At 42.9% G+C, this 24,675-nt stretch overlaps 3 protein-coding genes across 7 annotated transcripts in view; 2 read left to right on the plus strand and 1 right to left on the minus strand.

Moving 5' to 3' along the window:
- Positions 1-258: 258 nt before the first annotated feature.
- Positions 259-3,021, plus strand: LOC134466508 (uncharacterized). The gene is made up of 2 exons (XM_063220404.1): positions 259-320; positions 1,326-3,021. The coding sequence occupies exon 2, from the start codon at positions 1,334-1,336 to the stop codon at positions 2,726-2,728; it is 1,395 nt and encodes a 464-aa protein (XP_063076474.1). The 5' UTR covers positions 259-320; positions 1,326-1,333; the 3' UTR covers positions 2,729-3,021.
- A 3,031-nt stretch (positions 3,022-6,052) lies between these two features.
- LOC134466510 (uncharacterized) lies at positions 6,053-8,231 on the plus strand. The gene is made up of 2 exons (XM_063220405.1): positions 6,053-6,081; positions 6,642-8,231. The coding sequence occupies exon 2, from the start codon at positions 6,649-6,651 to the stop codon at positions 8,035-8,037; it is 1,389 nt and encodes a 462-aa protein (XP_063076475.1). The 5' UTR covers positions 6,053-6,081; positions 6,642-6,648; the 3' UTR covers positions 8,038-8,231.
- A 2,179-nt stretch (positions 8,232-10,410) lies between these two features.
- Positions 10,411-24,675, minus strand: part of fat1a (FAT atypical cadherin 1a) — an 84,590-nt gene continuing 70,325 nt past the window's right edge. For 2 of the 5 annotated variants that reach the window (XM_063219395.1, XM_063219394.1), the window contains exons 19-29: positions 23,518-24,102; positions 23,024-23,252; positions 22,730-22,849; positions 21,849-22,015; positions 19,541-20,009; positions 18,602-18,755; positions 16,778-16,888; positions 16,009-16,649; positions 15,425-15,562; positions 13,899-13,958; positions 10,411-12,232 (exon numbers count right to left, since the gene is read on the minus strand). In XM_063219395.1, the coding sequence (XP_063075465.1) occupies positions 11,499-12,232; positions 13,899-13,958; positions 15,425-15,562; positions 16,009-16,649; positions 16,778-16,888; positions 18,602-18,755; positions 19,541-20,009; positions 21,849-22,015; positions 22,730-22,849; positions 23,024-23,252; positions 23,518-24,102 (3,408 nt within the window). In that variant the 3' untranslated portion in view covers positions 10,411-11,498. Of the gene's footprint in view, positions 12,233-13,386; positions 13,423-13,898; positions 13,959-15,424; positions 15,563-16,008; positions 16,650-16,777; positions 16,889-18,601; positions 18,756-19,540; positions 20,010-21,848; positions 22,016-22,729; positions 22,850-23,023; positions 23,253-23,517; positions 24,103-24,675 lie in introns of all 5 variants that reach the window. The other 3 variants (XM_063219398.1, XM_063219396.1, XM_063219397.1) reach the window with 3 other exon arrangements.

Raw genomic sequence — 24,675 nt, forward strand, 5'->3', positions numbered from 1 at the left:
TAGATATTGACGCATGTGTTTTCAAGCATATCATGAAACTGACCTGTCAAGCCTGTCTAAATATTAAACAAGGACTTTTTTATCACGTATATTCTATGTCAGCTACACTGAACTTCCATTTGCGATGCCCATATTTGTACGGTTTTGAAACTAAGATTACAAACCCATTGCTTATCTCATTGAGATAAAACACCACTGAATGTGCCAAACCTAAAAAATACAAAACCCCTCCATAAAATATCCTTAACCAAAGGCACAGTCACATTCAGGTGTTATCAACGGAAAGACACTCGGCCAAACACTTGGTTTCCAAAGCACAGGTAAGAGACTTTGACACTAAATGCTCACATACCTAGGCTTAAGGAAAATTATTCTTATTATTAGAATTATTTATCCAGCATGATACTTTTAAAAATATATATCAATGCTGCCATTATCTTTCAACATTGACATTTTCAGTTTCAGTTTTTTTCAGTAGGCCTATGTATAGACGGCATTCAACACTTGTCTCACATGTCACATGTCTCTGTCATGGTTTAGAATAAGGCCGATGATTTAGTGAATGTTCAATAGAATGTCAGTATAATACAAAATACAAAATTGTTATAAGGTGTTGGAATTTTAAAGGCAGTCAACGTCTTAAGTCTCAGCAGATTTTTTTTTTAAATCATTGGATCAGGCATGGCAACTGTACACCAATACTAATATAATAATGAACAACATTTGTTTGAGTTTACTTTAACCATTTACTTCACAAAACACCAATCTCTGTCATGGTTGAATACAGAATGTGTCCTCCTGTGCCTAGTGAAGCACCCTTGTCATGTGGCTTAAATGTCATCTTGCATGAATATTTTACATGCATTCATTAAAAAATATTGGCAGCAACATCAACTAATTCATTGTTGGCAATATAATGAAACAAGTAAGACAACATTACAACATTGTGTAAAATCCCACTGAACCCAGCAAAATTCACTGTCGGAATTGGTGGTTGGCAGAATGGCAGATTAGCTTAATGAACTTTTGCCATCTTACAAGAGCTCATTCAATCCTGTTCAGAAGAAAAAACAAAGGTCACTTGAATATTGATTCACTATGGCACATGCATTTTAATGTATTCACATGTCTCTAACTAGGCTATACAGACCCTATAGGCTATATACAGTATCACCCTTCATGGAAAACTTTCCTCATGAGACATGTATACAGACAAACAATATGAAATGCAATAATAAACCGAAAATGTTTTTTAAAAAAATGCACAAAAAAGTGTACATAAATATTTACACAGAGCTAACAATTATATGATGTCTCTTTTACAGGCTCAGCAATGGACTGGAAGCAACCACTTTGTTGCCTTCTCTGCTCTCTGCCACTGCTTGTTGCCCTTGAGATTCAGACCATCAACTCAATAAATGAGCTGGAAGAACACAATTTTGGCAAATCCTTCCCCCAAAATGGCATCCCACTTCTCTACTGGTTCAGCTCATTGATAGATATCGACCAAAGTAACACAATTCGATTCAAGGAAGGAAGTTATGACCCAGTCACTGACATCCCATTTGAATTGATAGAGAACTCAGGTAGCCTTCCATACATAGATCCATTTGGGGAAAGAGATTATTATTCGGCTGGTGACATTAAGAGTGGATCATTTAGCTACTTGCCTTTTTACGTCACCCAAGACTATTACAATGCCAAAAACTACAATGGAAAAAATGTAGATAGGATCATCATTGTTATTGATAAGTGGTATACACCCGTCCGGGTTGACCAGGTGTATGTGGCCGAGGTGTCTGAGTGTGACCCTCCAAATGATACCAAGAACATCACCATAACCTACAGGGTAGGCATTCAGCTCCTTCGCCAGATCACAACTCTGACCAACCCACATGACTGCCGAAACAAATTCCTGAAGGACATCTTCCCACACCTTGGCTTCAGTCTGACGCTGGCTGAGAACATGTTTGGTAAGCCAGGTCTCCCCCTGTTCATGGCATTGTCGGGATACGACCTTGTGGACAGATACAATATCACAGCACAAGCGTGGTCTTGCTCGCCACTGTTGTCGGCTGGCGCCAGGAAATCTTTGTGTGACACCAGCAGGCAAGAGCTGGCCATCAGGACCAGCCACGACGGCCACGCGGTGGTCAGCTGGCATGGGCTGCCCAGCACCGTCCTGAAGCTGCACACGACAGTGGCCCTGTTTTTGATAGACGACCGCAATAATGCCCTGTTCCAGCAGAGGATTGATGGGCAGGCGTCAGGGACCCTGGAGACAAGTGTGCCACTGGACCCCGGACTTCAGGTCCACCTCATCAAGCAGGACGTGAGTGATTCTACCATCTGGCAGGGGCCAGGGCTCAACGACGCCAACCGGCAGATTCCTGTTGCGGTGGGAAATGCCAGTGCCAGCATGCAGATTTTCACCCGCAAGGGCTATGCCGGGGTTCGTCTGTACATCAGGAAGTCCTTTACCAGCTGGCAAGATGACTTTTACTACTCTTGGGTTGCCTTTTATGCCAGTGAAGAGGACAGCAATGAAGAGTACCTGAGCCACCAGTGGCAGTGGGTTACTCGTTTCACTAAGCACAAACTCCTCAGTTTGATCAGATGGAATGTTTATGAGTATGTCAGTAATACATACATTGCCCCAGGACTCAATGCACGCTTTTTTCTGACTGACTATGATGAGTGGGCTCGCACAATGCCGTGGGATATGTGACACGATTACGGAATGGCAGAGCTCCGTGGGATATTGAATTTTAGAGCGTCTTTACAGTTACTTTTGCTTCACGTTAATATTGATATGATTTCTTTTGAGCCTATTTGCATAATTTAATTTTTCAGGGCATTCCATTCCATGCTTCAAATATGTTCTCGTACAAAATCACTTTCTGTTTAGAATTAAACAGTGTGCCTCAAAATTGTGTTGATAGATAATTCCATTGTGCTGTTGTGGGTTCATCTGTGTGGTAAACGTCATGATTCTTAATAAATACAAACAATAGTGTGGAATTCAAACTATGTGTGTGTGTTTCTGATCCTGTTTCTTTATTCAGGCTTTCCTGCCTTCTGGCTTCTTGACATAAGAAATCCATCAAAAAACACATAAAATATCCATTTGGGCTGATGTGAGGCCGTAATGAAAATCCCCCTATTGCCCAAAACTGTGAGGTCAATGCCTCTTTTAAACACTTTTAAGAAACAGTACATGGCTATATATAGAAGTGGAGAGTTAAAGACTTTGTTTGGAATAGTTTTGTTTAAAGGTGGGGTTGCAGGTAGGCCTATGACATCACGTTGGGGGAACTGCCCCAGGATTCTAAGGCTCTACATAGACTCCTACGAGCCTGCGGAACCCCCAACGTGATGTCATAAATAATGTCTTTTTTCAGGTGTCATCACATATCACCTGGCCTCTATGCCCACGCATGAGACTTGTGCACCTGTTGAGTTCTACAAGGGAGTGCTATCTTGAAGTTGAAGAGGGCTTTCTACAGTATATCTTACCTAAATAAATTGTATGATCGCATTAGACCCAACACCTCATCATCTATAAACAACAGGACACATAGTGTAATTTTCTTTTCAAAAGCTTGACTGACTTGCATCCACATCTTGAAGCATGTTTGGTCACTTACGAACACTCAGCGGCAAACCATTGGATGACCATGAAAAATTTGAACTGGCAGATAATTTTCTGACAGGGCATTGGTTAAGTTGAAAAACATTGTATATTTCAATATGTAAATATTATTTCATATGGTTTAATGCAGACAACCTACAGTAAATGTTCAAGATTTCCATTAATCCAGGTCATTACATTCAAAGGGATTTTGCTGTTAGTAACAACTTCTTCTTTCTTTGAGACTGAATATGTTAAACATAATTGCAAAAAAATACACATAAGTAGCCTAGGTGAAACACATTATAGGCATACCCTCCAAAAGAAGTCTAGTTGCTTATAACCTTTTTTTTAAATAAACATTTTCTCAAAAAACAAAAAACAAATGTTTCATAGCATATGCAATCTAAGGTTTATCATGTCAATAAAATTGTCATCATTATATCCCTTTTGTGTGTGTGTGTGTGTGTGTGTGTGTGTGTGGGGGGGGGGGGGTTTGGGGTATATATGAGAGAATTGAATGGCAATCTGAAGTCTGACACGGCAGTAATTATGATCAGCCAGCATGAGTGTCATCATGACATTTGGTTCACAAAAATTGGACCAAATACTATATTAGCTTGTCACAGAGGCGTCACGGTGATGGAAAGTCAAAGGGGGCTTAGCCCTCACAGTTGGTGAAATTCATGACCATGTATAGCACCCATCAGACGAAAAAATACAGCATTAAAAAGAATATCAGATTGAACTGAATTTGAGTATACAATTGACTTGAACATTAATTTGAAATTCAAAATTCATCAAATGCCCACGTTTGGACACTAAACATACCTGACATTGTCCCACCCAGCATATCATATATTGCCTCTCGGTAAGGTACTATTCTTGTTCCATTATTTCCATGGTATGACAAGCTGACGCAATTCCACAGTAGTGCTATTTCACAAGCGCAGGGTGAATTCCAACTGTATGTGAAAACAAAATGCCTTTGATATCTTCATGAATGTAACTCTTACGGTACATATCATTTGCCATCTGTCTCTTTAGAAGGCTAATCACTGTGTACTTTACAGTTGCATAAAACAGGGCACTTGAGTACAAGAACACATTTTCAAAAAAAAAACTGTCTTGATCAACTCTTCATCGACTCCTGGAAGGAAACTAGAACAAGGCCTAATCTTAATGTTTGGCATTGTTTTCCGTATATTTGCAATTCATATACATGTACCCTAGTTATGTAGATGTAGGCCTATCTGATAAAAATAGTGAACCACAGACCATAAAACTCCTTCATCAAACACCTTTCACACACATTATATGCTTCGGCCTATTGCTAGTGTGTGTGTGTGTGTGTGTGTGTGTGTGTGTGTGTGTGTGTGTGTGTGTGTGTGTGTGTGTGTGTGTGGTGAAGGAGGTGCCATGTCTACCCCTTAACAACTTAAATTAACCAGGCCATTCTGACCTGTAATGTATTACATTGGACCCTATGATTCTGATCAGTCCCTACTGATTGCTATGACATTTGCTTCCATCACTATTTGGATTTGTAATGCTGCCTTCTTGGTGAGATCCAAATAAAAGTACTAAACTGTAGGCGTGTGTTTGTACTGCACCAATCTACCTTCGTGAAGCCACTGCTATTGGAGCACACCAGCAAAGTGGGGCCCTCGCTCCATGTGGGGCCCATGTCCTGGACCCCACATGTTTTGACCCCTTTTGCTGGGGTAGTTTAGTTGTTGTAGTGTAAAAACATTTCCTCACGGACAGGTTAAGGTTAGAGATTGTTTTGGGCACAGTTAAGCATTTTTTTTTGCTATTGTTAGGGTTGATATAAATGGAAGTCAATGGGAGGGCCCCACAAATATATTAAGGTGGGGCTCTGTGTGTGTGTGTGTGTGTGTGTGTGTGTGTGTGTGTGTGTGTGTGTGTGTGTGTGTGTGTGTGTGTGTGTGTGTGTGCGCGCGCGCGTGCATGTGTGTGTGTGTGTGTGTGTCTGTGCGTGTGCGTGTGTGCTTGCATGTGTGTGTTTCAACAGCATTTTAAACGTTCTTTATGAAAACCATGTGGTTTCAGGGTGGACCACTTGCCTTTGTTGTCAGACAAAGAACAGCCCAGCAACCTGTGCAAACTTTTTTCAGGGACAAGGCATGAGAATCAGAACGATACTATTTCAGTGAAAACAATACTGACACAGTAGCCCTCAAATGACCTCTAACATGCCCATAAATGAAGGAAGTCTGTGGAGAGAAACAAGATTGTTGACTATTACACAAAATCACATTCTGAAAAACGTTGAAATTCTTGTGATAAGATATGGTGAAAATTCAGATCAGAAGAATCAACAGCAAACAGAGGTGTGGGTGTACTCATTTACAGTGATTTATATAAATGTTCTAGCACAGTTAGATTTCATTCAGTCATTTATTCCAGTGGATTGGAGCATTGGAAGGGTAAAGAAATCTATTTCAACACAAGCTAAAAATTCTGAGAGATTTATTATTTGATTGACTACTTTATTGATCGTAATAGCTTACTTTTCAAATAGCTATTATGTTAGTATATTTTATATCAATAATTAAAAAATATAACATTAAGTGATGTGTGAAGAGCAGTACTTGAACTGTTTTACTAAATTGTACTTAATTAGTCATGGTTGTCTTAAAGGTCTCTTTAATGAACTGCTCTGGTACATTAAACTAATGTATAACCATTTTAGTAACACACCTTATTCTTTATTTCTTTATTCTATCATCATACATTAACTATGCACATTTGTTGCTAGTGCAGGTGTGTGTACTCTTGTGATATGTACGTAGCTATCTGTTCCCTTGAGTACACTTCCAGAGTTTAAAAGCAGAATTTCCATGGACCAAGCCTTTTTGTACAAACATCAAGTGTCATGCTTTTGTATTTGCATTTGGCACAACCCACCTATATGCTGTAGGCCATTACGTAAGTCTTCCTACATAAGACATCATGAATTTATTTTTTTCCCACGTTTTCCCTGTAGGGTTATCATGGAATGGAAGAGCTCCTTCACCTGTCTCCTCATCTGGCTGGTTTCGGCATCCGCTAGTGGCATTCAGACCATCAACAGCATATCTGACCTGAGGGCCCTGGAATATGGGAAATGCTTCCCCCAGCACGGCCTGATGCTGCTCCACTGGCTCTCCTCCATCATCACCATTGATCGCAGTGACGTGGTTCAGTTCAAACCCAAGGTCTTTGACCCCATCACAAGTTACCCTTTCACACCTTTCGCAAACGACAACCACTTCCTACCTGACCTGACGCCTACCACAGCATACTACATGGCAGGTAACCTGCTTCGGGGATCAGCGGGCCGCTTCCCTTCATACGTCACACAGGACTTCTACAACTCCTACAACTATCCCATGAGGAACAGAGACCGAGTCATCATCAGGGTAGATTTTTGGTACAACCCTGTCCGCATCGACCAGGTCTACATAGCTCAGGAGAGCAGCTATCAACGCGACTCTACTTATAATAGCCCTTCTCCGCCGGCTATGGTCTCTGCCAGCCTCCTCCGACAGATTGCAGCCCTCCGTAGCCCGATTGCCATCAGGAATTCATCTGCAGGGCAGCTGTATGCTGCCTACAATGAGAGTCTGGACACTGCTGAGAGCATGTTCAATGAACCTGGCCTGGCAAAGTTCGTCACCATGGCTGGGTATGATGTGGGCGGTAGATTTGGCGTCTCAGCTCAGATGTGGTCTTGTCCAAACTCCCCAGCCATATGTAGAACACGCTGGGTGTCCATGCAACTGAAAACCACAGAGGAGGGAAATGCAGTTGTCACCTGGAGCGGTCTGCCCAGCAGCATACAAAAAATGCACACTAGTGTGGCCCTTTATAGAAGTGGAGAAAGCAACAGCCCGCTGTTTGAGGTCAAGGTGAATGGCAGACTCATGGGATCGGCAGACACCCCCATCAAGCTTAACCCGGGCCTGCAGATGCGCCTCCTCCGGGAGGAGATTGCTGACTCCCTGATCTGGAGGGGCTCTGAGCTGGATGACGCCAAGGGAAAGATTCCTATTCGAATAGGTTTGATGGATGCCAGCCTTCAGCTCTTCACCAAGGATGGATTTGCCAGTGCACGACTCTACGTACGCAAAACATTTGACAGCTGGAAGGACATGCTTTACTACTCATGGGTAGCTTTCTATGCCGCCGCATCCGAGAGCAACGATGACTACCTGACTGGTCAGTGGCAGTGGGCAGTGTACTTTGAGAAGAAGCCATCAGATGAGTTTGAGAACTGTGACATTTACGAGTACACGTCTGGAACACCCATCTCAGCTGATGTTCAGATTCGCTTTTTTGAAAATAAAGATAATGAGGGCAAAGATGAGGATGGATTTCGTACAGAGTCCTGGGGATCTTAGAGGTAGTGTGTCTCAGAACCTGTAACATGGTACATACAATATGTGCATTAATACACATGCTCAGACATAAATACAATGTAAGCTACATTCATAGTGCATAATAATTATTCTTGATTGTACTGATGTTTATGGCCCAGTGGACTACATTTTTTTAATGTAAGTGAATTCACTTATAAATACACTCTTCACTGCTATAGTAGGGTGAACTAAGGTAATTTGGGACATCAGCCAAAGTGGGACAAGTAAGGTTTTGGGTTGTTTTCTTTCTAAATATTAGCAGCCAATCACAAAATGGGATGTAATATTGTTACTGCAACTGTCATGTATAAGGAACAATAATTTTATTTGGTGTTAAGTATCATAAAAGAAATGAGCAAAGGTTTGAAGTGACAGTGGATCCAACACTTGTCAGTTTAGCTAGCTGACATGTCGATTATGCTATCAGATCATAAGGATATTATGGCTGAATTAGTGATTATATGGTACAAAATATGATTGAAATATATGTTGTTTTACTAAAGGTTTAACTCAATATCAAAACATTTACACATTTGTCTTTACTTTATTAAGGAGACATACTTTTAGTAAGTATAGTAGAGTGAGCTAATTTGGGACAATATTTTAAGCTAAAATGGGACAGTTTTCTCATAGCAACAGAATGGGCTTCTGTTAGCTGTTAGCATAACATATTAGCACGCCATAGGCCTGTATTGTAATATGCATCCCACATACTAATGGCCATGGCCACAGTCACACATGCCATACTCCTTCAATATTCTCTTGAAATGGAAATGTTTCAGGGATGTTATATCATTTTTTAAATAGTTAAGATCCTAGTCTACTGTTAACAAGAGAAAAACGATATTATTCTTCAGTTTGTGCAAAAATAATGATAATCAAACAGACTGTCCCATTTTACATTAAAGGGTGTCCCAAATTGCCATAGCATTTTCTCACAACGAAGTTGGTGTCTCACTGTCTTTAAATGTTAATATATTATAAAATATCATACTTCAAAAACTAATTCCTACATGGAAATGTACCCAAGACCCATATGAAGACATACAATTACTAAATGTTGGTGTATTTTAAACTTAAAGTGGGTTTTTTTTGCGATCTACCAAAAGTGTCCCAATTTACCATAGTTCACCCTAGCTATTTTGTTTCATGTTGATTAAGCATTGTTGGATTTTTTTCTTATTTGTCAAATAACTTCTCATTAAATATAATGCATGCATCTACTTGTTTTATATTGTTGAAAGTGATGTTAATTGTAGATGAAAATTGTATACACGTCTTACTGTTTTCCCCACAAATAATAGTCACTCATTAAAGAGAAAAATCTGTCAATTTTATGGTTGGTCATCATTGTCTCTATGTACCATCAACTTCTCACTGTTGTAACTGGTGACAAATGGTCAATGTTTTCTGTAATTGTGAACTTAATTTCCTGAACAAACAAGACTAGCTCCAATTAAGTCTCACAAGAAAATATCATAGTTACGACTTATATCTGAGTTACAACTGTATTTCTACAAACATTTTTAGAACTATAGTTCTTTTATAAAATGTAAGGGGCAGAAGACCTTTCTCTTCGTTTGTGCCTTTCGTTTACATACAAATGGAGGTTTTTCCTCTGAAAACCTGTCTAAATAAAAACTCAACTGGCAAAAGTGGAGATTGTTTTGGAACTCCCTTTAGCATTTGTACAAAAACAGAGAAAACCGTCGGCAGAATATTTATGCGGATTTGCTGATGGTGTGAACGAAAATATTTTGCTTAACGTAGGGAAGAAAAATGATTGTTTATCAAAATAACTGGGTATGTATAAATGGTGCCTGAGATATATCAAAATACTGTTTAACTTCTCCAGTTACAGTTTTAACCTTAAATTAACATCAAACTTAAATTAACATTTTTTTTTAATCCTGGTATTTGTTTGGCAGTATTGTATATTCAACTAAATAAATGTCAATGTCTTTGAAATAACTGTAAGCAGATAAATTCATCATAGTACAATCACCTGCATCATACCAATTGATTCATTCCTTAAATGTAAGACTATAACATTCGCAGGCTATTACATATCATATGAATATCACATTTCTGATTAATCATTCACAATGACATTAGACTTAACCTCTGAAAAGGATAATGCCAAGTCCTATGTATGACATGAGTATTCTACTCATAGAGTGCCCCCCTCTGGTCAGACATGGCATTTGGAGAAGAGAGCCTCACTCAGTGTACTGTACCATGAATGTACTCTGCATACGTCCATGAAAAATGTCCATGGAGATCCATTATCAGGATTTTAAAACTACAAGTGCCATATAAATGTAAAACATTGAAATGACACACTTTGTATTTTTTTGAATAATTTATTGCCAATATGAAAGCGTGAGCTAGTGGCAGTATTTAATAAAAACCGTAACAAGACCATAGAGTCGCTCAAACACCCACACACACATACACACAATCACACACACACACAGACATGTGAAAAACAGACAACTGTTCATTAATCTCCTCCAACTATAAATATATTGGGTCCCGTTTTCGTGGTGGAAAAGTAAAAGAGGTTTCAAAGGCGCAATTTACAAACAAAAATGAACAGTTAATAAAAAAAAGAACACAAGAATATGCAGTCGTTCACCACCGACCCCTTTTTAACTTTACTTTTGAAATGCACAGAAAAACGACACTTGAACATGATATTGTATGTTTCTATCTCTCTCTGTCTTTAAACTGTTTTGTTTGTGAAATGAAGATACAGTAAGGCTGATAATGACAACATTTAGAGCTTTTCTTCTCTGTTTTGGAAATAAAAAGCATAAAATATCTACAAAACCTAGTAAAACCTTGAAATCAAAACTGTACATTTAAATTTACATAAAAAATAAATGAGGATCCAAAAAAATCTGCTTGCATGGTTATACCTATACAAATACAGATATCATCTTTTTGAATATCTCATAATTGTCATAGTGTTGCATGTCTTTATCATTCGGTCTTCCTCAGTTGTTCGCCACAACAGGAGTTCCTCTTTCGTACGATCTGTTACTTAAAGCAAAAGGCTCAGTCCACTGAAATGAGATTTCAGCAGGCTGGAAAGTTCTCAATAGACAGCCATCAGAGATCAACGCAACTATGTTTCCTTGCTACTGGAAAAAAGATCCTAGCCACAATGCTAAACGTGTCTCTACACCCACCTCAGATGTTGTAAGATCTGATGTGTGTATTTTTGTTTGTTTGTGTGCGTGTGTACACTGTGGTGCCGTGTAGAGAGTGTGCTCATTGAAGGTGGGTGGATCGCTGCATTTATACCTTTTTTTCATGACACGTTTCATGTTAAGGGTTGAGGCACTTCTTTTTTTGGATGTGTGTGTATGTTACTGTTGTTGTTGTTGTGGTGGTGGTGGTGGTGTTGTTGGTTGCTGTAGTGTATTTGGGATCCAGTGTCAGACTTCAGTGTGCTGCTGGGAGTCCAGCGAGGGCAGAGTGAGGCGCTCGAACACGGCTTCGTCTCCGCTCTCGTAGTCGCTCAGCATGGCCTCGGACTCCTCGCAGCACGCCGACATGTCCGAGCAGGACGCCGTTGACGTGTAGAGCGACAGTGACATGTTGTCCAGTGCCGGTGGCTCGTAGCCCATAGGGAAGGCCCCCCGGTAACCTCCGCCACTGCCACCACTACCGCCTGTCCCTGTGGCTGCGGCCGTGGTGTTGTTGGTGGCGGTGTTGGAGGTGTTGGACGCCAAGGTGTTGCCGTCGAGGCCCCCAGGAGAGTCGGGATGATCAGAAGAAGGGTAGTGGTGCTGGGGCAGGTACTGGCTGAGGCTGTAGAGCTGAGGCAGAGGCGGCCGCTGCCGCACCCGCGGGGAGCAGTGTGGGCTCCTCGGGGCGCCTGGCGTCTGGAGCGTGTCGTAGGGCTCTCCGTAGTCGGGCGCCGGCAGCAACGGGAGGGGAGGCGGCGGAGGCAGGTCGTCGTGAGCGGGGAAGTCGTCGGGTGGCGGGGGAAAGTCACTCTCAATGTCATAACCACCAGGGTAGTAGTCGGTGTCCATGGCGGAGGGGTCACTGTACAGACCTGTCCCAGTTGTTGCTAGCGGCGATTCTACCACCTCATACTGCGGGAACTCCTGGATCCCAGGGAGCTGGACACTGGGCATCCAATCAGACGTGTCCCAGTGGTAGCCTAGGTAACAGTGGAGAGAGAATGCTTTAAGAACTTTGGCGATTTTGTTCTGAGCATGTCAGAAATGTTAAGGTACAGTTTGGTTTAGGTCAAACTTTGTTAGATGAGGTTAACCACTGGCAGAACACACTCATTTATTTCACATCAGCATAATGTTAAGGAGATGAGACACCCAATACATGCACTGGTAAAAGCACACCAACACACTACGCAGAGAACACTTTTTACACACGATACACAACAACAATATTTACACACAAACGTCAAAGCACATTACACATCACACAAAAACAAAACAGTACAATTCCCTATGCATTCTGCAATAATTGATTTACCCTGCAGTTAGTCACAAAACATGTAATTACATTATGTAAATATTGTGTGTGTGTGTGTGTGTGTGTGTGTGTGTATGTGTGTGTGTGTGTGTGTGTGTGTGTGTGTGTGTGTGTGTGTGTGTGTGTGTGTGTGTGTGTGTGTGTGTCTGTGTGTGTGTCTCTCTGTGTGTGTCCCTGTGTGTGTGTGCGTGCGCATGTGTACAGTATATCACGAAAGTGAGTACACCCTTCACAGTTTTTGCAGATTTGTACACACTTTTGTGAGTGCATGTTCAGACATGAATGGCTGTATTTTGTTTTTTTCTGAGTGAACAAGAAATTTAAGCGGTTAAATATGTTGTTAAAAGGTCACTAATCATTGTGTCAAAGTGAAATTACTGTAATGCTTTCCTATGAAAAGATATACTCACAAATCTGCAAAAACTGTGAGGGGTGTACTCACTTTCGTGATATACTGTATGTGTATATGGGCGCACAAGAGTCTCTACGTTTTGTTTGTTTGCATAATACACAGGAGCATGTAAAGTGTCAAAGTGATCAGTCAATGTTGACTTCACAGACAATAGAACTAAATTGAGCTGAACTGCAACAGGAAACAGATGACATGCGATGGCTCAATCTTTAATTTACTGCGCAGTGCATTCTGGGCCTACGCACTTGGTGAATATTCACAATTCAGCATGTAAATATTCATTAGTATGTGACAGGCAGGCTGCCACAGCACTGAGATCATGCAAGACAAGTTTAATTGGCTTATGGAACAAAGTGAGTGGGGAGCACACAGGACAGGACGTCAGGCAAACAGTTGATAAAAATCACCTCTTGGGGTCTTGAGCTCATGAACTGAGAATGACTCTTCAAGGAAAAAAAGGAAAAGGGAAGAGGAGAGAAAGACATGTCAAAGTTGAGAAAAGAGAACAGCAGAGAGGCAGAGCAACCACAGCAAACAGCAAAACCTTGAACAGAGTCAGCAGAGATCCATTGCAGACACCAGACATGCCATTTATTCGGCTGGGGAACGTCCCCCAGTAATCAGGAGTGCAGAACAATTGCATTAACTGAACGGATTGTTCTTGTTTGTGTAGCCAAAAAGTGCCAATTAGAGATCCAGTGACCTCGTGAAAATGGACCAATTTTGGACTCAAATTGGCCATCAAATTCGACTGACTGCTCAAATGGAAATACAGACTGAACTAAGATGCTGTGATAGGAAATGGCATTTCTGATTGGTCTGTCATTTGGCCCAACACTAGAGAACAAAAGAAGAGAGCTAGACACGCAAGACTGACAAAACGGACGACTAAGTGTTGGAGATAATGAAAAAGGAGTACCTGCTCGCTCCACCGAGTCAACAGCAGAGTTGACAAGGTGGATTACAGTCACTATGGAGGCTTGTGAGAGGTGAGGGGAGTGGGGCAGGAGAGGGATGGGTGGATGGGCAGATAAGAGAGATCTAGCATTAGTGCAAATGTCTGAGGGAGGGGGGAGATGACACAAAACCAAAACCTGATGACAAAAAAACTAAAACCTGGTCAGGACAACCAGAGGAGAAACATCACCACACAAGAGATATTTCCCAACAGCACTTTTTTAACCCCCAAAAAAAGCACATGGAGATTTTGTGAAGGACGTTCAGGGGAGAATGAGGGGTTTTGCACTGACTGACTGATGCACAAGACCACCTACAGCACATCACATCTGGGCACTCATGAAGTCACAACACAGGACTGTGGTGAGGAGAATGGGGAGGGGCCGCCTGGGACCCTAGTGTCGAGGTAACAAACAGGTACAGACAACAGTGCCAGGATGCCAAGGGTGCCATAAACAGTATACGAGGAAGGATCAGTGACATTCTCAAAGGGTAAAAAATGCCTTTTCAGCCTTTGTGAAGAATAATGAAAGGGGGTAGTTGGTATTTGAGAGGGATTCAGTCACAAAAACAAAATATCCATGGTATGTTGAGCAAGGATAAAAAGGTAAGATTTTGACGGGAAAATGGGTTTTCCAGGGTTAAGTACAGATGAAGGTCGGGGTGATCTGACGATGAGGATATTCCTCACACCATATTTGCATCTGACAAAATGGGCTCGTGGCAGCAGACAATATTTAGGTGGTAAAGTAAAGCAAGAACGAGAGACCATCATTTGTACTTTATACCCTTGCTTAATGTGGTGCGCCGTTTTCTTCAGCCATCCCTTTGAGCCTTGATATTTAGTTGAGAAACAGGGAAAAGGAGAAAAAGAAGGGGAGAGGGAGGAAGACACCATGTTGGCGTGAATAATAATTGGAGCAATCCACACCTCTATAAAGGACAAATTGTTGGATCTGTGTTTTTCAGATGTCAGGTAAAAAAAAAATATATATCAATGAACAAAGTGATTTGGAACAGTGCAGACAGAAGCACTGTCACAGGAAAGGCTGCAGTTTTTATGCCTGGAGAATCTCACATGGTCTTTTTTGATCACTTCCTTCTATACTGATGCGATTGGTGACTTACAAAGCTGACCCCTAGTTAAAACCCTACTCTGGGTCTGCGGACAGATTTTATCCATATGGGGACTGGGGAGCCCAGCAGCAGCGGCAGCAGCAGCAGTAACGAGAGAGAAAGAACAAAACAACCCAGAGCCACACAAAAAGAAAAAGTTCATCCAATTCAGTCACACGCAAAAAGAGAAAGGGTTAGTGACGTACATCCAGGCTAAGACCCAATCACACAACATTACTGTCTTCTCCAAAAAAGATTATTTTACAGCTACTTTATACACTTGTGATTGCACCTTAAATGCTGTAACCAGATAAATACAGCTTGAAGTTTGAGTAATGATGTTAGTCAAGAGAAGTATTATTATCTGCATACCATTGTCATCACAGGATTCAGACTGGAATGAGCTGAGTGACTGGACCTCTGACATGCTCCCCCTTGTGTTGTAAGGATGACACGCACTCTCCTCCACTTGCTTCTTCGTCAGGCAGGGATCCAGGTCTACAACTTTAGCTGGGAAAAACAAAGACACACAATATAAAACAGGAAAAATCAATTGATGGTTGACTCTAACGGCAGCATCAAGGACAAGGATAACCACAAAAAGCCAAACAATCACACGGCAGACAACTCGATTTGCATCGCCATGTGTGAGAAGTGCCCTTGACTAGTGGTGTACTATGTACCTCACAGTAGTTACCCTCTCATATACCCCAGAGTAATGTAAATATAGAAACACTACTAAACAATACTATGACTACTGTGAGGGCGTTTGCCATAACAATTTCATTGAATTTATCATACAATTCTTCCATCCATCCAATTATCTCCACAGAGTAGATCTCAGAGTAATGTTGACGATACAGAAAAGTGGAAGAAACGGGCGATTTAGCTTTCTTATCAATTTTAAGAATGCTAATAGTGGCCTATATACAGCAGATATCAAAGGGTCATCTTACCATCATAGTCATAGTCCCAACTGGGCTTTTGAATGGAGTCACTGTCTGAGACAGAATTGGATGGTGGTGGTGGGGGCAAGTTTGGTGCTACGCTACACACAGCCACAGTCTTGCGGTGTCCGTGCACTGAGTCAGGGTTGAAAGTGCTGAACTCTGGGTGCTCCGGGATGGCAGACCCTTCAAAAGAGTTTCGGTCCAGGTTATTGCGTGAGTCGCTGGGTATGCTGGGGGTGTACGAGATGGGCCGCACAGGAACCTGTGGGGGAATGTCCGAGTAGATGTTCTTGTTCAGCTTTGAGTCAAAGTATGGCCGGAACGTGTGTGGGGCCGAGTTCCCTGGGCGCTTGTCATTGTCACCGTTTCCTGTTTTGGACTTGCGGTGACAAGCACGCTTTCGTATCCCGACGAAGAGTAGCACCAGGATGAAGATGACTGCTACAAACACACCGATACCAATCACCTCTTCCAAGCTTATGTTCCATGATGTGGAAATTAACTCGTTGCGAACTTCTATGGGGTCCTCACAAAGACGGCCACCGAATCCGCGAGAACAGTTGCAGCTGTATGCGCCGTAGGTGTTCTGGCACTGTCCTCCATTGGCACAAGGGTTCTTCACACATTCGTCTATATCGCTCAGGCACCTATGGGGGGGAATAACCAAGGGAAAGACAATCAGGAACTAAAAAAATCGAACATAAAGGAGAGTAATTCTCTAAGATAGTTTAAAATTGCAGACACCGCCTCTCTGAAGCTTATAAACTTAACTCACCTGTCCCCTTGAAAACCAGGCTCGCACTCACACACTGGTCCATCCAGGCTGTCTATGCATTTGCCACTGTTCTTGCAAGGATTGTCAGTGCAATATGGACCAAGCTGGCACCTAGTTGGGTAAACAGAACATTACAGATCATCATTATGGATTTTCATTATAAAGAAATCAGCGGAGGCTGCCCAGATCCTGGCAGTGCATCAGATTTTCATTTAATTGGCATTACAGGCAGATCTGCGTTTTGATCTGGTGGTTTATTGATTCATATGGCCTAACTTCCTCCGCCAGTCAATACAGTCCACAGCTCTGACCACAGAAGCAAAAAAAACCACTTAAATCCTGGGTAGTGGTGATTGAGTGTTACATTTGTTTAGTTTCACTGTATTGATATGAAACACAAATGCCATATATTAAATTACGAATCAGCACACCTCATGACTTATGCAAGAGGATTTGGTGGTATTACTTTGAATGCCACATGATGCCAACATAACACAGAAGTGGAATGGATGCATTTGTTTGTGTATGTTAACAGCCTGTTATTTTTTCTAAAAACAAACCTTATTTAAATTAAACTATGAGAAAGCAGTTATACATTACATTTCAACTCAACCACGGGTGAGGAGAGTCAGCCATCAGTCTGTACTTGTGTTTAATAAGTACATGGACAGACACATTGGCAGACATGTCTTCAAAATGTGCGTAAAAAAATGTCGAAACCCTGTGTTACGAGTAACTGAGGATGGTGTTGCTGTAGGCCCCAAGTCGTTGAAGCCTTGTCAATTGTGGCTTCTGTACAGCTTGAAGAAGATGGCCTCGAGGACTTACCGAATTCAGAGCTGCCTTTGGTTACTCTGCCACAATATTCAGTAGAGTAGCCTATTTATTGTAAAGTTTCTGTCCAGGTTAACTAGGCCTATATGTTAAATTTTGATGGTGGGGGTGTTGCGTAGTGGTCGTTCTGTTTGAACTTGATCCCCTAGGAAAGCTAACCACTCCTGTACATTGCCCTGGCATTGTTAGCAAAAGTATGTGGCCAGGTTTTATGGGAAGGTCACAGCCTGTGTTAATGGATGATGTGGAAATGTCAAGAGCCCCTGCAGCCACAACACCTTCGGCGGAGCATTCATGGCATTCAACACAAAGAAGGAGTTCCACCATTGAGAGTGCAGGGATGTGCATGAACATTCCAGAAATCCATGGGATGTAGTAGTACAACAACGACCAGTATGGTGGTTGGGCGCCAACAAAAGCGGCTTCCTCAAGCACACATAATGCTTTTTGGTCAATAGAGTTGCATAGATAGACAGGTCATCGTCTAGCTGAAGGCATATAAACTGGCCAAGGCAGTGAAAGGTGTGTAAATAATAGAAGACATTTGAATTCCGCTACACTACATGTATTACACAGTACTTGTCCCTGAACAACTCTATCCAAAAATGTATGAGTATGAAAAAAGTATAAATATATATATATATATATATATATATATATAAAAACAGTTACTTGCCTGCCAATGACGTAAAAATACAATAAAAACCCTTCAGACGGAAGCAGGGTATGGTTTCCCTTACTGTAAAACCATTGGATGCAGAGATAATGACAACCTCATTCAGGCCAACATAAAATACTTCAGTGTGACCTTTCTCTAAATACTAAGATTTATTTACTACAACTGGTGGGAAGAGGAAATGTTCTTGGCGTAAAGGTCGTCATTAAATACAGCAGCCAGGGCGTTAAACAGCTCCAAGGACATTATACGCACTGGGGTTTATTGCAAGTGGCAAGGATATTAGTCACATTCAGCAATGGGTTTTAACGTACCGCTGGCCAGAGTACTGTCCACGGCACTGGCAATAGTAGTCATCTCCTTGTGGGATACAGGTTCCCCCATACAGGCAGGGGTTGGAGGCACAGGGGCTAATACCAATCTCACAGTGAGTACCCATGAAGGCAGCAATGCACTTGCAGAAGAAACCTGTGGAGAAGGTTGGAGCACACATTAATGAAAGTCATTGCAGAGAAAAGTCAGCATTTTACTAAAACAAACATTGCACGGCTCGAAAGCCAGAGGAAGCGATATCTTTGTCTAAGATGGAACACTGAGATATGCAGTGGATTATCGGATTTCCATTTGAAAACAAATTTTACTGTACAGAACAGCCCAACCACAGCACATTCTGTTTTACAGTAAGACAGCAGTGAGCTTTACTTGAACATACATTCAACATACATATTTGCTTCATTGAATTATAACAAGTGGAAATCTCAGGGATTTTATGACTATGGATACAGACATGATTTAGGCTCTGGCAGTGGAAATTTCCAGCATCAATGTCAGAGCGATGGTTTCTTCCTGTACATTCTCAACAAGAGTGGCGAAGATGGCAAGACTGAAGAAAGCAATTTACTTTTTGTAGAGAAAGTGGTAACTAGCGGAGGCATTTTGGGCATTGGGGGTCAGCTTCAGTGGGATTTTTGGCGAAGTGTTATGACGTGGATCAGCGGCAACCATTTGTAATGTCTACATGTCCCCCACATGCCTCCACTATGAGCCCCTTCTACTGATCGAACACTGGACTGTTCCAAGTTATTACCAATTTCACTGCATGTGATACTGCTGGTCCGTTTAGTCCAGGCATTTTAACACCTTAGTTTGACGCCATGTTTGACGTGAATGTACAGGTGGATTGAACCTAACTGAACCTACTGTACTGTAGTTTTTCTTTTCTGTCACTTTGAATTAGCAATAGGCAAACATACCTCCATGGGGCAGGGATGAACAGGTTCCTCCATTGATGCAGGGGTTGCTGGAACATCCATCAGCCAACACCGCCAAGCTACACCCAGGAGCTGCATCCACCAGATCTTCCAGCACAGCATGAGGGGCCATTCCATTGACATGCAACGGGAGCTCCTGGCCATTCAACTCCAGTGCGCCCAGGCAGCCACGGAGCCCATTGACCACTGGCAAACTGCGTCCATGCCTGGTGCCTAGCTGGCGAACGTGGCCCCCAAAGTAGATGCTTGTGTCCAAGTTGAGGGTGCGCAGTGTGCCTGGGGCAGTTCCAGAAGCGGCGTGTACGCGGTCCAGAACCAGTTTGGCATAGTTGCCTTCCACCTCTAGTGTGACGCTGTGCCATTCTCCATCGTTAACTTGGGTGCTGTGCACGGAGACCAGGCCTGGCCCACTTCCACAGTCGAACTTGTACTGCAAACGGCCATTCACAATCTGAGAGAAAAGCAGAAGGACAGGGAAGATGAGTTGAAAGAGATGGGAATGCTCTAAATTGGTGAGATACATTAAAAAAACAAATAAAAAAACAAGAGCATGAAATGTCCCTCCATGACAGTCTTTGGCTTCTCTATGATTTTTTTCAAGCACGTAAAACACCGAATTCATATTTTAAATGCTTTTTCTTCATCTTCGTCTTTCGCACGCCACTACAAATGTGAACTTGGTTGAAAATCGATTGAATCGGTCTCGAGATAAAAGATAAGACAATGTTTTTTTTCATAAGTTGTGAAACGTTCAGGATTTTCCATTGAAATTGCATTGTAGAATGTTTGCAAGACTGCACTGCCCACAGGACATATAATGAAACCATTCAATTGCCGCTAGCTGCTCAGCTGTGCATATTAACAAGGCTAATCAGACCCTAACCTCCAACTCCCTGCACAACCCTCGCTTCATCATCTAATTATTTAAAACACAATATCCTAATATAACCTAAAGGCTTATATTGTAGCATACCTGAGTACTTGGTCTTTAAGATCAACTGGTTGTGTTTTGGAGGCCAACGTTTTAAGTTAAAAAACATGCCCAATTCTTTTAAGGTAACAACACCTCAGGATCCCCTGATTTGAAAGTGGGTCTACATCAAATGTTCAGAATGTCATGTATCTGATCTGAAGACAAAATATGCTTATGATTACAATTTTTTTTTTGCCACGAATTCAGTATGATTTTTTTTACCACAGTTTTTCCAAGATGTTAACTGCCTCTCTATTGAATTATACACCACTGCAAATGTGGAACTGAAAAATTCTTCTGTTACACCCCCCCCTTACCCAAACAGAATTCCAACATCAGCTGCTTGCTGCTAAAACTCCACTAGACCCACTCTGCCTCCGCCTATGCCTGCCTCTGTTGTTTTTGCCCGTGCATTCCCATGGCAAACAACTGCAGGGCAGCGGGAGCGAGTGGAGACAGGGAGATTAACAGAGGATAATCTAATGTAATGTACCAGACAGGCTGATGATCTCTCTCTCCCTTCATCCCCCTCCCTCTTGCTAACTCTCTCCTGTGCGCTCTATCTCTGCATGTATGCCCTCTCTCTCTCTCTCTCTCTCTCTCTCTCTCTCTCTCTCTCTCTCTCTCTCTCTCTCTCTATCTCTCTCTATCTGAAGCCACGCCTACTGTGGTCTGACGTTGCTGTTGAGGAATGTGTGAGAAAGCCTTTTCCATTTCCCTCCCAGCTTAAAATAACTCACTCTACATTTTCTATTCCTTCCACAAAAAAACCTCTCAAACTGCTGCTATTTCAGCCGAGGGAGAGCTTCCTAGTGCCTTTCACAAGAAAAGTTTCTGAGATAGAAGGAACTGAATTGTGGGTAAAAACTGGGAGTCCCAAGCACATCCCCTTTATGGTATAAATAAACACAGACATATCCAGCGACCACCGTGACGGGAGATATAGGACCCTGGAGACATCTCTTGACATCCAAAGGGCTAATAAGACTTCACCAACACGACAACTGAACAGAGTGGTACAGGTTCATGTAAGGGTCTTCCTGCTGGGAGCATTATATATTTACAGCACTTGTAAATCACTGTCATATTGACTAAATAAATAGGTATTGGGGCATACTAATTTGCCAGGAATCTATATTCCTCCACTGTGGTGGTGTGTATCAGTATGCGTGTGTGTGTGTGTGTGTGTGTGTGTGTGTGTGTGTGTGTGTGTGTGTGTGTGTGTGTGTGTGTGTGTGTGTGTGTGTGTGTGTGTGTGTGTGTGTGTGTGTGTGTGTGTGTGTCTTTGATATACTGTAGGTGTGGGAAATAGCATACCTCCAGAATGCTGTAGTCTGTGCCTTTGGCATACATGATGGTGGCGTGACTGGAGAAGGTTCTGAGCCTCAGGGACAGCTTCATCTCTTCCTTGATCTCGTTCTCCATCAGCCGGTAGCGAGCATAGCCACTGCCACTGAACGTCAGGGATGAGCTTGCTGGGGAAACTACAGAGAGAGAGAGAGAGAGAGAGAGAGAGAGAGAGAGAGAGAGAGAGAGAGAGAGAGAGAGATAGATAGAGAAAGAGAGAAAGAGAGAAAGAGAGATAGAGAGAGGGGGGTGAATTTGGCTTCATGAATTTTGGTAATGTTGGGATAGCGTTAGGAGAACGAGGCTCTTCAGCTTTGGCTATGCGATGCCAATGAATCTACTCTTGAGCACAGGCCAACACAGGAAGCAAAACAGCAGGGTAGACAGAACAAGAGGATGCCACACTGAGAGGATGACACAAAGGAGAGAGAGCGTGTGTGTGTGTGTGTGTGTGTGTGTGTGTGTGTGTGTGTGTGTGTGTGTGTGTGTGTGTGTGTGTGTGTGTGTGTGTGTGTGTGTGTGTGTGTGTGTGTGTGTGTGTGTGTGTGTGTCTGTCTGTGTGAGACAGAGAGAGTAAATGAGAAAAAAGTAGAGATTTACATATTGTATGAACAGGTGTGAGTTTCTCAAAAGAGAAGTTGTTGGCCTGTTAGCAACTTCGGTAGTTGCCAATGGGAAAAATGCATTGAAAACAACAAAGTAGCTAATGTAGTAAGCAACTTTGGTTTTGAGAAATTCACCCCAGATATGTCACGGGAGAATAAAAAAAAGTGCAAAGGGGAGAAATGGGATGGAAGGAAAAGGGCAAAGAAAAGTCAAGAAATGAGGAAATAAAACAACTTCAGTATTACCTGAACATTTGCTGCCATCTGCACACACACAAGATGAGCCTTCATCCCTTGATAAGCACTCACTGCCGTCAGCGCAAGCTCCCTCTCCACACTGCTTGATCACCACAGGACACTTTCCTCCTATAAAAAGAAAAAGGGCATTCAGTTGGTTAAAACCATATGTGTGTGGCTAGGTATGTGTGTGCATCTACTGTCAGGTGGCCTTGGTTGACTCTATATGTGTGTGGACTGTGGGTATGTGTGCGCATCTACTATAGGTTTGCATTTTGAATTGAATTGAAGTCGTGTCTGTACCTTCACACTGGCAGGTGGCCTGACGTTTGTGCCGCGGAGTGACAAAGCTCAGCCTTGCAGTGCTGTACGTCGTCATGGCCGCAGGCTCCAGGCTGACAGTCTCCTGACAGAACCTCTGCGGGCAGTCAGGAGGAAGGCCGGCACAGAGCTTCTTGATGACACGCACAATGCGCACCCCAATCCTTTCTTCCATTTGGAACGCCGATGCGTTGAGCTTGCGGAACACCACCTGATATGAATTTGAAGTGTCATTCATTAGCGTTAGGGAGATTCGACCATCTTCGGTCTATAAATTGCACAATGTATTATATCACGCATCTCTTCTTTTTTATATATATATATATTTTAGGGCGTTTTTGCCTTCATTTCTGACAGGACAGTGGAGAGACAGGAAATGAGTGTGGAGAGAGAGATGGGGAAGGATCGACAAACGACCCGGGCCGGAATCTAACCCAGGTCGCCCTACCGTTAGGCCACTCAGAGCCATCACATACCTCCTCTGGCTGAAACGGGCTTCCAGAGCGCTCCAGCGCCAGGAGCACCTCCAGGTCTCCGGAGGCATCAGACGACGGCTGCAGGCTCACCAGCTGCACCTCTCCGCGCCGCACTCCGGCCATGTTCCGCAACCACCGCAGGAAGTTACGCCAGTAGTCGCTGATGAACTCCTCGGGGGCGATGGAGGCGAAGCGCACGCCGATGGCGTTTTCCAGCACGCGCTGCTCGGCGGGACGCACGTGCACACTGGCCCGAGCCGTGGCGCTGAACTGGCCGTCAGTCACGGTGACGTTGAGGGCGTATTGCCCCGCGTCCAGAGCGCCGACTGCTACGAGTTTGCCGTCGGTCGGGGAGATGGTGAAGAGGGCTGAGTCAGGGGACTGGGCCAGGCTGTAGGTCAGCGTGTCGTACACGTCCTGGTCGGTGGCGTGGACTCTGCCCAGGACGCCGCCAGCATACTCCTCACCGGCTGTGGTCACAAACACGTCCAGGGGAAGAATGGCAGGAGGGTGGACGCTCTCCTCGATAACGCGTACGCTCACAAGGGTAGCGGAGTGAAGTTGCGGCCGACCACTGTCTGAAACCTGGGGTGGAAAGAAGAAAGGTAATGGGATCAGAATAAATGATCTTCTTAAATTCTGATATACATATTGCCTTTGCTGACAGCTATTCCTAATATACAGTATGTATGGGTCTACGTAAATTGTTGTTGTTGTGTTGAAATTCCAAATGTGCACAAAAGTAGAAGTTCAATGCCTAAGATGATGGAGAAATTCAAAATTTAAAATGGAGGGAGGTTCTGTAGAAAGGACTGACATTCCTATTCTCAGTTACTTCACACAGCCAGTAGAGGGAGCTTGAGGTCTTTCACACCCTCCAGTTCGAGGAACCTTTTGAGCTCTTTCTCTTGGGAGAACCCTTCTCTCTCCCTCCTATGCACACGGGAATATCACTATGCATATGTAAATATTTTTTTGCAAATACTTTTTTCCCCTCTGCCACATCAGTGCGCTGCAGTAGATCAGTCTATATAGAGAGCACAGGAATGTACGGCTGAGTAGGGAGTGGGAGTTTGAGCTGGTTGTTTAAAAAAATAAAGAAAGAACCGAGTTGAAACGCACCCACAGGATAAAGTTGGTGGTGATTTCAGTGAGAGA

Source organism: Engraulis encrasicolus, chromosome 16 (assembly GCF_034702125.1).
Source record: "Engraulis encrasicolus isolate BLACKSEA-1 chromosome 16, IST_EnEncr_1.0, whole genome shotgun sequence".
Taxonomy (NCBI): domain Eukaryota; kingdom Metazoa; phylum Chordata; class Actinopteri; order Clupeiformes; family Engraulidae; genus Engraulis; species Engraulis encrasicolus.

Coding starts and splice junctions, on each gene's coding strand:
- LOC134466508 (XM_063220404.1), top strand. CDS start 1,334: ATGGACTGGAAGCAACCACTTTGTTGCCTTCTCTGCTCTCTGCCACTG.
- LOC134466510 (XM_063220405.1), top strand. CDS start 6,649: ATGGAATGGAAGAGCTCCTTCACCTGTCTCCTCATCTGGCTGGTTTCG.